At 37.9% G+C, this 12384-nt stretch overlaps 1 protein-coding gene across 1 annotated transcript; it reads right to left on the reverse strand.

The window, feature by feature from the left end:
- Positions 1 to 2859: 2859 nt before the first annotated feature.
- On the reverse strand, positions 2860 to 12030 carry LECT2 (leukocyte cell derived chemotaxin 2). The gene is made up of 4 exons (XM_024575017.3): positions 11792 to 12030; positions 10258 to 10354; positions 8600 to 8745; positions 2860 to 3318 (listed from the first exon to the last, which is right to left on the reverse strand). Exons 1-4 carry the CDS (start codon positions 11835 to 11837, stop codon positions 3152 to 3154), a joined length of 456 nt encoding a protein of 151 aa, XP_024430785.2. The 5' UTR covers positions 11838 to 12030; the 3' UTR covers positions 2860 to 3151.
- Between the last annotated feature and the right edge of the window lie 354 nt (positions 12031 to 12384).

The raw sequence follows: 12384 nt of genomic DNA on the forward strand, positions 1-12384 counted from the left end.
GTTGATCTTACTGGGCTGATAAATTGAAGAACAAACAAAAACAAGATGAGGAAATACAAAGTAATGATGTTTCGTTTAATGAAAATGTCTCCTCATTTACTGTGGAAGTCAATGGAAAGCACGATTTACCTAAGATTCGAGGATTCTAGGTAAATGAAAGAGTTTGATATTAGATGGATTTTGAGCTTTAGGCTTTTAAAAATATTTTAGTTCTGTAAGCAAACTTGTTCATGTTAAATTTGTGTTTCAGCATGTGTTGAAGAGTTCTGGAAGAGTTAGGATTATTTTGTAGGCAAAATGTAAATGGAGAGAATGGGAGAAACAGTTCTATTGTTGGTATACTGGAGACACACAAAAATCGGATTCTCAAGTTTTTGTTTTTTCTTCCTTATGAACCTTCCTGGGCTCGTTTGTATTGTACTAAATACTGGGGAGATGGACAGATTTTAAAATTACACGCATTGCTGTTGATATGCCACTCAATGTGATAAATGTCACAAGGATATAAGGGTTCTTCCCTATATAGACCTAGCTCTAAATTGGCCACTTAACTTTTATTTCCATGAAGTTACTTTCCTGCAGAAAACTGAAAAAAACATTTCCAAAATAAAAACTGATTTGTTCATATTATTCATAGTCAATGAGACTAAAACCTGATACCACATTTTTAAGTATGTATTATAACCACTTTCACTAAGGAAAAGTAAGTTACTCAGTACTGTTACTTCTCTGTCATTTGAACCTTAACAAGACTTTAAGCTGAACATTTTGACATTCAAACCTAAAAGGAAATTAAAAAAAAACCAACCAACCAAACAAAAAAAAACCACAACTCTAATATAATGCACCAGAGGGCGCTGTATTCTAGTTCTTCCCAAGAAAGATGTCCTTTAGTCTAAAGTTTGCATTTCCATTCAACAGATGTGAGAGTTCTTGTGGAATGCTAGGCAGAAGGAAACCTTGCTCTACCTTGGGGAAGCTCTCCATTGCAGGTAATGAGTCTGGTTTTTAAAACAGTCACTTCAGGAGGTTGATTATTTAGAAGGCTATGCACATATTTCATTGTTGAAACATTTTAGAGCTCTTTAAAAATTGCCTTTTAAGTCTGTCTGTTATTTCCTTTTTTTCTGTTCTCAAGGAAACACAGCCTTTGCCCTTTGAAAACAGTGTAATTTTTGGAAACAATCTAAAGTTACTTGGCACTGAGGAGATGAAAAGATAGATTATTAAACCAGATAGTGCTGATTATAGTTTTTTTATAACCAAAACTTCTTAATTTGCTAGCCTTGTATAAGACGTTATAATGTAGTAGAGAATAGTATCTAACTGGGTATGAGAAACTACTAATTGTGTTGTATAGACTCTAAACCATCTGAGAACCATCATTACCTCTCTTTTCTGGCCACCTACCTGCAAGTCCTATTACATTTGTAACATATACAGTGGTACCTCGGTACTCGTCAGCTTCGGAACTCGTCAAACCCTGTACTCATCAAAAATTGAGGAGAAAAACGTGTTTCAGCGCTTGGCACTTGCTCACCACTTGCACTGGCTAGAACTTGTATGAGTCACAATGGCAACCCGCAAGAGAAAATGCTTCACCGATGCTCGCTTGCTCAGCATTCATCAGAATGAAGTCATGACAAGTTCTGAGGTACCACTGTAATTCATAATGATAAATACTTATGAAATCACCTCCTACCTGTAAAACTGCTGCATTGGTAGTAACTTAAATTTCTCTGAGTGGTCCTTTCCTATCAAATCCTTAGGTTACTAGTGTTTATTATTTGTTTGATTTTCTTTTTATATATTTTTATCACATACTTACGTGTTCCAAAAAATTATGTTTTGGCTTTAATTGTTTTAACTTTTTAAAAAGAGTATCATACTATATTTGATCTTTTGGACTATTATTTTACTCTATTATATTGCTATGATTGATTCATTGTGTTATGTTAGCTAAGAATTATTTATTATGAGTGCTATGTAATATTCCATTCTATAACCACAATTGATTTGTCCATCTCACTGTCGATGGTCATTTAAGTTGTTCCAGGTTTTGCTGTGACAAATGAATAATGATGTCATGAATGTTCTTGTACCTATGTCTTAGTGTACAACCGCAGCCACTTCTCACCAGTAGTAGAGTTCACTGAGTTACATTTTCCTCTGACACCTACACTAAGAGTGGAGTCATTCTGCTGCGGTTTCCTACATTCCAAAAGGATTTAAGCAAAAGTTTATGAAGGCGGTTTCCAGAATGACAAATTCAACTTCCTCATTTCTTACTGACTGACTAAAATCTAGGGGCCATATTATTTCTGGTCCTTTGAACATTTGTATGGTTTTAGTTCACACTGGTGCCTGTGGGAAAGAGTAATATAGATATAGAGTGTTGTGTGGAAATAAGTAGCTGTGATATGACTACGTGAGGCTGACTGACTTGGTCCCATGAGATATTTCGGGTTAGGATGGACCTCTTTCCTTTCTAGTACTCCTTGTCGTGCAATAATACTGAAATCTAGAATGTTACGTATTTTCTTAGACTACAGTTATTCATTTCCTAGAACTACCACTTACATGCAATGTGGGAATGTGTAGATATAAAGACACGTGGATTCTGTTTTGTCCGTGCAAGTAGCTCATGATCCAACCAATTTGACAAACCTAAGGAAATTGCTGAAATTCTCCAGAAGCTTAACTCAAAAGGAGCCTCCAGTTTATTCAGTCAATATTTATTAAGTGCGTATGTGTGTCCAATATTGTACAACCCACTATTCTTACACCGTAAAAACAGTTTCAGGCTTTTTAAAGCAGAAACCTATTTTTAGAATCATTAAAAATGCAGTCTGAACCAGCTTTAATTTATATGTTCATTTATTCTATGTATTTAGAACTAAGAAATCTTAGACACACACACACACACACACCCATCCCAGATATCATAGGTTACAGAGAGATCAGCGAGCCCTGAGAAATGAGTTGACATGCAAAAACATGAAAGTGGCAATGGGGTGAAATCAACATACTGTTTTCTTCCATGCATTTATTCTGTTTCTGCTTGAATGTGAATTTCTTGGAAAGCAGGATATACATTCACGTTCTAAGATGATGGCTTTCTATCTAGAAGATCTAGTCATTTGTCTTTCATTCATAGGTACACGGTGGGATCACTCAAGTCGCAGTTTTCAATGTGTACGTGGGATTGGATGCCAGGATGAACTTTCTGCAACGGCAGTACAGTTCCCAGTTTCTCTCCTTTCTTGATAGAACCTTTATATTTAATTGGCTTAATGTAGAACATTTTAATACAGAAGCCTAAAAGAAAAGAAGAAGTAAAATTATTCACTATCTGAATTTTAATTGTCTTCAATCAGAAATTTAAAAAAGAACAGAAATGAGGGAAAAAAACAAAAAGAGTTGATTGAACTCAATGAGGGAAGAGTAAAATGACAAAATCATGTCAGGAATAAAGACAAAAATTGCAAGATGCCCAAGGAAGAATAGATTTAAATGAAAATTAATAAAGACATTAAACAATAGCAGAAAAACACTAGTACCTGAGAAAATTGACCTAGAACAATGTTAGATCTAAGACAAATTCTAATTAAACTGTTGGACTTTAAAGACAAGGAAAAATGGAAATAACTGGCACAAGAATACAAATGATTCTAAATACCAAAAAAGAAAAAATTTAAAGATCCAGCAAATAGAGAAATTAAGTTAATATAATACTATAATTATAATATGACAATGTTGGGCCCAAATACATGTTATATCTATAAATGTTAACTCATTTATTAAATAGATTTTCTTACTGACTTGAAAAGGAACACTCAGTTCTATACTGTGTAGAAAAAAACCACAATCATTAAAAAAGGTTAAAAATTAAGGTCTGGACAAATATTGCCAAGAAAATGGAAGCCAAAGGGAAAGCAAGAGTTATGATCCTGTTACCAGAGATTGGAATTCAGGCCAAAAAGCCCTGAAACAAGACAAAGGAGGACAATTTACAATGCTAAATCCAATGAAGATGCAACAGTGTCAGTTACCCATGTGCTAAATAACGCAGGAACCATGTATGTAAAACAGAGGCTTCAGGAGGTACAAGGAGAAATAGATGGAAACCCAGCAGTAGTAGAAGACTTCGACACATTCATGTCATTGCGGACACTGCAAGTGGACAGAAAACGTACCGTATTTTGGGGGCTATAAGACGTACGGGACCATAAGACGCACCTAGGTTTTAGAGGAGGAAAATAGGGAAAAAAACCTCTTTCACCGCCACCAGTCCCTCTCGCCCCCGCGGTGAGCCAGGTACGCTACATTCGGACTACAAAATGCACCCCTATTTTCCTCCCAAATTTGCGGAGGGGCACATCTTACAGTCCGAAACATACAGTAAGTAAGGCTGTAGAGCTGTGCCATCCAAACGGTAGCCACAAGCCACATGTGGCTCGTTAGCACTTACCATGCAGCCAATCTGCATTAGATGTGCTCCAAGTACAAGGTACACACTGGATTTTGAAGACAGTACCCAAAAATGTAAAATAATAATCTTTGTATTAATTGCATTTTGAAATGAAAATATTCTGGAGATAGTGGGCTAAGTAAAATATATTATTAAAATTAATTTCACATGTTTCTTTTTACTTTATGTGACTCCTAGAAAATTTTAAAGAACTTCTGTGGCTCTTATTATATTCCTATTGTATAGGACTGCCATAGAAGATCTAAACAAAATTGATTAATAAATTGTGTCTTATGTACCTACAGGGTCTGGCACAAATAACATCTTTTTTTTATTACAAAGTCTCTTATTACAAAATCATAAGCATGTAATTCTGTAACGTAACAATATCCCACTCAAGCACAACATACGACATTTTAGCTAAAATGTTCAAATTAACTCTATAAATTATCACACCCCTATTATCGGCCTACCAACCACACTCGAGCAAGCATCACTTCCGCCAGACTCTGTACATACACAGAATATGGGCAAGACATCTACACTGAAAGCAACGCAAGACCTAAATACATGGAGGGTACAACATACTGGTTGATTGGAGGATTCACACTCTTAGGATAGCAGTTCTTTTCAATATGATGCATATAATCAATGAAAATCCAATCAAAGTCCCAGCAGGCTTTTTGGTGGAAATGGACAAACTGATTCTATAATTGGAAATGCAAATGACCAAGAACTGCCAAAGCAACCTGAAAGAACAAAGTTGGAAGGTTTATAGTACCAGATATCGAGGTGTATTTTAAAGCTGTAGCAGGTAAGTCAGTGTGGTGTTTGCGAAAGATGGACAGCTGACTGGTGGAAAGATCAGAAGCTGAGCCATGTGTGTGCACACCCGCATTTATAACAAAAGATACTGAAATGTAGTGGGAAAAATGGTCTTGTCAAGGTAATGGTACTGAGTCAATTACATCACTATGAAGAAAAATTTGACCCCATCTCAAATTTTGTAAGTCTATATAAATCTATAAAATCAAATTATATCTAAATATGAAAGATGAAGCAATGGAGCTTGTAGATGAGAACATAGAATATCTTTATGGCTTCAGGGTGGAAATATGTGTTAACAATAAAGGAAAATATTACTAAATTGGGCTGCATTAAAAACAAGAATTTTTATTTATTGAAAGAAACATTATGAAAGTGAAGAACACTCTGGCCAGGTGCTCAGTTGGTTGGGGTATCGTCCCATACACCAAAAGGTTGTAGGTTCGATCCCTGGTCAGGGTAAATACCTAGGTTACAGGTTCAATCCCTGGTTGGGGCACATACAGGAAGCAACCAATCAATGTTTCAAATCGATGTTTCTTTCTCTGTCTCTCTCTCTCTTTAAAGATCAATAAACATATCCTCTTGTGAGGATTTAAAAAAATGAGAACCCATAAAGTGGGAGAAAATATTTACAATACATGTATCTGACAAAGGACTCATATCTAGAAGACATTGCATTGGCCATTTAATTTTTTCCATAATATAATAGACATGGTTTTCATTTTCACCAATAACTTTATTGATCTGGATATTTTGAGTATGCTGGCTGTCTCCTGTTGTTGGCTTCTAGTGAGCAGAGGCCAGGGGCGCTGCCAAACACCTTCCAGTCCATACGACAGCCCCGCAGCAAAGGATTATTTGACCAAATGTCAATAGTACCGAGAAACGTCACAAACCACTTTTGACACGTTCAGTCAGTCCCAGCACCTTCTCCATATACTGCACAGATCTTTTTGCATTTCAGTTGCATTTTTACCTTTCTTGGAATCATAAAGCTTAATACACCAAAAATGTTGCTTGTCTTCTATCTTCAATATTAAAATGGTTGCACAAAAATTCACCAACTTTGATAAGTGTTTTTAAATGACAGCTGATCTGACAGCTGTCACAAAACAGTGTAACAAAATTGTTTCAAATAAAGTTAAAGACAACTAAGTACTACTAGAGCCATCAAATGGAAAAAACTAAATGCACATTTTGGCCAACCCAGTACAAAAAAAACTACATACCAATAAGAAAAAGGCAGGCAAGAAAGACAGGGTAAAATACTTGAATAGGTACCTCACAAAAGGCAGTATCCATGTTATCAATAAATATGAAAGGATGCTCAATTTTATTAGCCATTAGGGAAATGCAAAAGAAAGCTAAATGAGATACTACTACACACCCATCAGAATGGTTGACACGAGAAAGGTAGATAAGTAATGCCAAGAGCTGTGTATAAAGCAACTGGAACTTTCATATACCCTTAGTAGGAGTGTAAGTTGGTACTCCTACTTTGGAAAACTGGGCCAGTATCCATAATACTAAAGTTGAAGGTACACATACACCAAGTGATCCGGCGCTTCCTCTCCTACAGCATTCTGCCAGTTGCTGAGTATATCGATTCTAATTATGCAACTGGGAAAATTATGATACCACAGGGTGGATTTGTGGCTGCACTGGGCCCACTGTAAGATGGACCCTAGTGAAAGAGTGCGTTGATTACCTGCCCCCAGAAGCCCCTGGTCTGACGGGTGGACCACAGTGGTCTTTTTAGTCCCCAGGAATTAGTGTCAGTTTTGAGTGAGTGTCCAGTAATCTCTGAAAAGCCTAATTCTTCCTCCCCAATGTACAGTCATTCTGCTAAATGGCCACAGGTCCCTTTGGGGATAGCTACAGGTCAGGTTTACAGTATAAATTTTTGGCTGTGTGACAGAGCCCTTTCTCAAAAAGAGTCAGCCTCCCTTTCATTCAAGGGGCTCTGGGACTGAACTGGCTCAAGTCTGGGAATTGGGATGGGGTGGTTTGCGACCCATAATTGTGATGGTTGAAGTCAGAATTCTGTTCATCAGACCTAGAGTGTTTCCATTATACAAATCAAATAAGGTATTGGTAGGCTGCCCATTTCTTTCATTCTAGGGTCACCATGATCAACTGGACAATGTCACAGATCTCTGTGTTTCAGATGAAGCTGATTACTGCTTCATCTCTGCTGCCTGTTAGGTAACCATGCCAACCTTGGCCTTGGCTACTAACTGGCCTCCATTCAATGGCAGCAGCTTCGCTTGTCTTTCAGGCCTAAGCTACCCTATAGCTCCTCAAGGATGTGGGCTCTCTCACAAAGTGCTGCCTGCTTGGAGAAGGGATTGACCTCTGGACTCACTCCCAACAGAAATGCATATTTATGTTCATTAAAAGACATGTGCAAGAAAGTTCATAGCAGCATTTTCATAATCACCTAAAGCTGGATGCTACCTAAATGTCCGTCTAAAGAATGATTACATAGATGAAGATATATGCATGTAATGGAATACTCTCTAAAGCAATAAGAATGAAAGAGCTACAACATGAAAAATATGGATGAATCTCACAAACATGATGTGGAGTGAAAGAGACTGCATGCTGTTTAATTCTATTTATATCATCTTCAAAAACAGGCAAAACTAAGCTACGGTGGGAAAGGGATGGCACTTGCTGGGAATAATGACTAAAAGGTGGCACAAAGGATCTCTCGGGTGCTGCTCGTGGTCTTTCTCTTGATCTGAGTGCATGTTACCTGGGTGTGTTTACTTTGTGAAAGTTCACGGAGCTGTAAAATGCTCTGTGCACTTTTCTGTGTGTATACCTCAAACAAATTAAAACAACCAAACAACAAGCCCAGTACCTGGCGTACCAGGAGACCCAGCTTTACCTAGAATATAGAGGCCTTTGTAAATATTTCACAGTCAATTCTTGCAGAAAGGCCAACATTTTCCAATTGTGGGATTCTGGTAAAGCTATTCATGATAGTTAATATTGCTGAAAGTGGTTTTGTTTATAGATTGTTAAGCAAAACCACATGGGCCAGAGGAAGAAAGCTCTCAGCCAGCTGGATAGTTAGGTGGAGTGTGTGCATGAAGAAGACGATTCCACGGAAACCAGGGGAACATCTTTGGACGTGCATTAGCTGTTTTAGTTTGGTACTCTGTGTCCTTTATGTTACGGGTTTTATCATCTTGAAGGAAGTGTGAAACTTCTATTATAGAACATGCGTTCAATAAGTAAACATCGAGCATCCGTATGTGTCCCATACATACACAAGTACACACCACCTCTTACCTCTTCCGGATATCCGAACACCATTATTGACGGCATTTTTGGTTTTATAAGGTTTCTCCTGGCCCACAATCATTCCGGTGAAAGGTGCGTACACAGTAGATCCATCGGAACACAAGACATCCACACCCTGGTGAGGCCTATGGTTTCTAGGATGTAGATAAGAATGAACAGACTGAGGAACTTCCCTGGGAGCTCTGTCACCCAGCAACGTGGTGTCAGCCCTCTGTTCTCAGACCAGGGTATCAAAAAATTGAAGCTGCTAGAACATTGGGGATGTCCCAGGTTTCCTCACTCTGTTTTGTCCATTTTTAACCTCCTTCCCCGAAGATAGTAATAACCATGTTGTAAAGATTAAAGCATTTAAGATAGTATTTGGCACTTGGGAAGCCTTGAAAAATATTAGTTATTATTTTTATACTGCATTTTGGGGGAATGAGGCAATCCATGTAAGTACATTTTATAGACCACTTAGGAAAGAGTTGTCTTCTTATGGGAGTCTGTCATAAAAGAATCTTATGTTACCCTCCGTCTTATTTTCTCTCAGTGATCCAGAAGTTATCATAAACATCATTGACTGTATATGCTATTTTGATGTTGTGAGTGATACTGCCTGGGCTTGCTAAAGTATATATGGCACAAACACAGCATGTCCCAGATTGTGAGGTTTCTTGAGGTTGTCTCACAATCCTCACTGTTGGCACTGTGCCCACTCTTACTTACCAGCCTGTTCTCCTTTCTAATAGGCTACCACCCGAAAAATCAGATTCACCAGATTGGTCGATTATGTAAAGCAACACTGAGCAGGTTCCAAGGGAAGAGCCAATAAGTTATTGCATACGTCAAGTGCGTAAACTTTAGGGTACGAACTAATTGAGTCTTAATATTGGCAGTTCAGAGGTCATTTTTCCATATTTCCCATCTCTTAGGTATATCTCCCGTGTGCCTAAGTGCTCGTGATCGTGTACCCTTGAGGTGTTTGAGGTTACTTTGTAAATAGTGTCTGTATAAGTGAGAGTTCCACTGTAATTAGGATGGAGGTCAGTAGTGCAATTGGACACACAGCTACTTCATGAGAGAGTGGTACTCCCAACATGACACTGTACATTACTGAAAATTCGCAAGTGTGTCCCTCATTGTCTGGAAGAAGTTGCCTGCTCAGGGCCAGCCCCTGGTGGTCAGCTCCCAGAGCCTGGGTCAGTAACAGTGGTTTCATGGCAAGAAGATCCTAAAGCTCAAATCTTAGTCCAGCCTTCACCACTTCCAATTATTTGGCAGGTTCCTTAGCCCTTTGGTACCTCCATTTAAGTTCCTCATCTATAAAATGAGATAGTAATGTTTGATTTTCACCTTGGAAAAACCCGGTGAAACAAGTCACTGTGTGAAAACATTTGAGGGAAAACAGTGTGTTTGCTCCTCTTCCTCTTTTCCTTATTCCAAGCTCTGTTTCCACTTCTGAGCCCCTAGTTGAAGCAGAGTTCTTGGAAGTTGAAGACAAGAACTTGTTCCAGAGACAGTAAGGTGACCGGTTTCCTCTCCGAGTTTTCCTGCCGTCAGAGGGAGATGATCACGAGCACTGGGGGAAACGCAGGGCGAGGGCACTAAGCGAAGAGGTTAAGAGCCCACAGAGCTTGTGGTTATTCGGGAAACCGCATACATACCTTTGAGCAGTGTACTGGCCGCAGCCGTGGCTGTCACACGTCCTGATCTCGTTGGAAGACTTGCCAGCACATATATTAGCCCATGGTCCAGCCAGTGCTAAAAAAGGAGAGACATGGGAAGCCGATTTCCTGATCTCACATGGTTCCAGTCTCCATTTGCCTTGTAAGTCTTTCAGTGGATTCTGGAAACCTTGTTTTCACTACAGTTTTCCCCTAACTTTCTGTAGTTTATGGTAAGGTCTTCCTTAACTCCTGATTCAGATGTAAAATTGGCTTTTTCCATGGCCCCAGAAGTCCATTCTATGACATATAAAGTATTTGTGTGTTTCTTTATAAGTATTAACCTCCATCATTATAGTTTCAGATTATCCACTAAGAAATGGCATAGATTATGCTTTTCAAATTTTCTTTGTTCATTGTTTGACATAGGGTTAAGAAAAATAAACAGCAGAACTCAAAGAAATAACTCCAGAAATTCTAAAGTAACACTGAAATGTGTTCCCTTATTAGTCCTAATAATCAAATCAAAGAAAATAATAATCAAAGAAAATACTTGAATTAAAGGAAAAACAAACTTCAAACTAGCAAAGTTTATTTAACACTAAATAAGTCTCATGTTTGCAAACATGGAAGAGAGAGATTCTTAGAAATAGGAACATGCAAACCAATTTAGCTTAGAGAGGAGTGAGAAGATGGGAAAGAGAGTAGAAAAATTATATTAAAATTATGAAGCAGTAAAACATGGAGGAGGGGGCTGGCTCTATGCATTTTGTGCAAACTTTGTTTTAAGTGCAACTTCCCTTTAATATAGTAAGCACTTGATAAATGTTCGAGTGAATTCAATTTCTAGGATTTCCAGCGTTAATGTTCACAGAGATGTGCAGTTTGCAGACTCATTCTTTCACAAAACTAACAAAAACAAGCAAAAACAAGTACCTGTTAACTTGATCACTGATTTTATTTAACAATATTTTACTATTAATATATGTGCTATGAAGAGAAGGTACAGAATATGGCCATTATGTATATTCCTTAATATTCTTTCAAAGGTCTTATATCTTGAAGTCAACACCTTGACCAAGATACAATGCCATCACTTTGGCGACTAATATTTATCCTTGGGAACTGGGGCGTACACTAGGCGATGTGCTACTTTATTCACTTTCCTCTCACGCTGTGACTAGTAAGGGAGCATTCCCTTTGTCCTAGTCCACACCAGGCTCTGTATCAGGAATTTTCTAAGTCCTATTCGTACTCAAACTTTTTATTTTCTAGTTATGTTCCAGTCAACTTCTAGACCAAGATCGAAAGACTTGCCTTAAAGTCCTCCCATTTCCCCTTTATGTTTCTCTCGTTAAAGACCCAGAACATCCAGGTGCAAATCACTGAGAACTCCCCCATTCTTCTTATTCCATTTTTAATAACCAAGTGCACAAGTTTCTGTTGTGGTTGTGCTATTAATGACTTTTAAATCTGTCCTTGAAATAAGCTTTGACAACTTAGCCAAGATTCTAAAATTGTATCTTTGACTTACCAGTTGAAATCAAAACAGCCAAAAGGAGGACTCTTGAGGAAAACATTTGTCTTTTATTTCCCTGTGACGTTTCTTCCTCTGATTATTATAATTGCTCCACACTCTCTTTGAAGAATATTCAAGTCTGAATAAATATTTTTAGCTATTTAGCCTCAGAATTCTGCATCTTTCATTTCTTTAATATGAGACTGGAGCAAGTCAAATTCTAATATTCTGCGGATAGCTATTTGGTTCACATGTAGGACCCATATGAAAGCTTTTGAGCTGAAGAAGCTAATTGTATTGGAAATGCTGACTAAATATTAACAGAAAGCAATAAGACTGGGTGAAGAGTGACTCAGGGCTGTGACTCACGAATAACTGCAGATACAGTAAAAATACAAAAGTATGCACAGACTAACTTCAGGATAATAGTTACCTCAGAGCAGGGAAGAAAACAGAACTGGGGAGCGATATGCAGGGTACCTAAATTCTAAAATACTTTATGACAAAGGAAAAGATCAGAAGCAAATACAAAAAATATTAATTATTAATTATTGGAGGTGGATACATGAGTACTTGTTATATTGTCCTCTGAACTTCTCTGTATATTT

The sequence above is a fragment of the Desmodus rotundus genome, chromosome 10 (assembly GCF_022682495.2).
Source record: "Desmodus rotundus isolate HL8 chromosome 10, HLdesRot8A.1, whole genome shotgun sequence".
In the NCBI taxonomy this organism is placed as follows: domain Eukaryota; kingdom Metazoa; phylum Chordata; class Mammalia; order Chiroptera; family Phyllostomidae; genus Desmodus; species Desmodus rotundus.

Bases quoted from the DNA above. Each gene is read 5' to 3' on its own strand.
- LECT2 (XM_024575017.3), bottom strand. From the start codon at position 11,837: ATGTTTTCCTCAAGAGTCCTCCTTTTGGCTGTTTTGATTTCAACTG. The intron at 10,355-11,791 runs GTAAGTCAAAGA...CTCCTTTTTTAG, and splicing joins GGCTGTTTTGATTTCAACTG to CACTGGCTGGACCATGGGCT. The intron at 8,746-10,257 runs GTATGTATGCGG...TCTACATCCTAG, and splicing joins GGCCAGTACACTGCTCAAAG to AAACCATAGGCCTCACCAGG.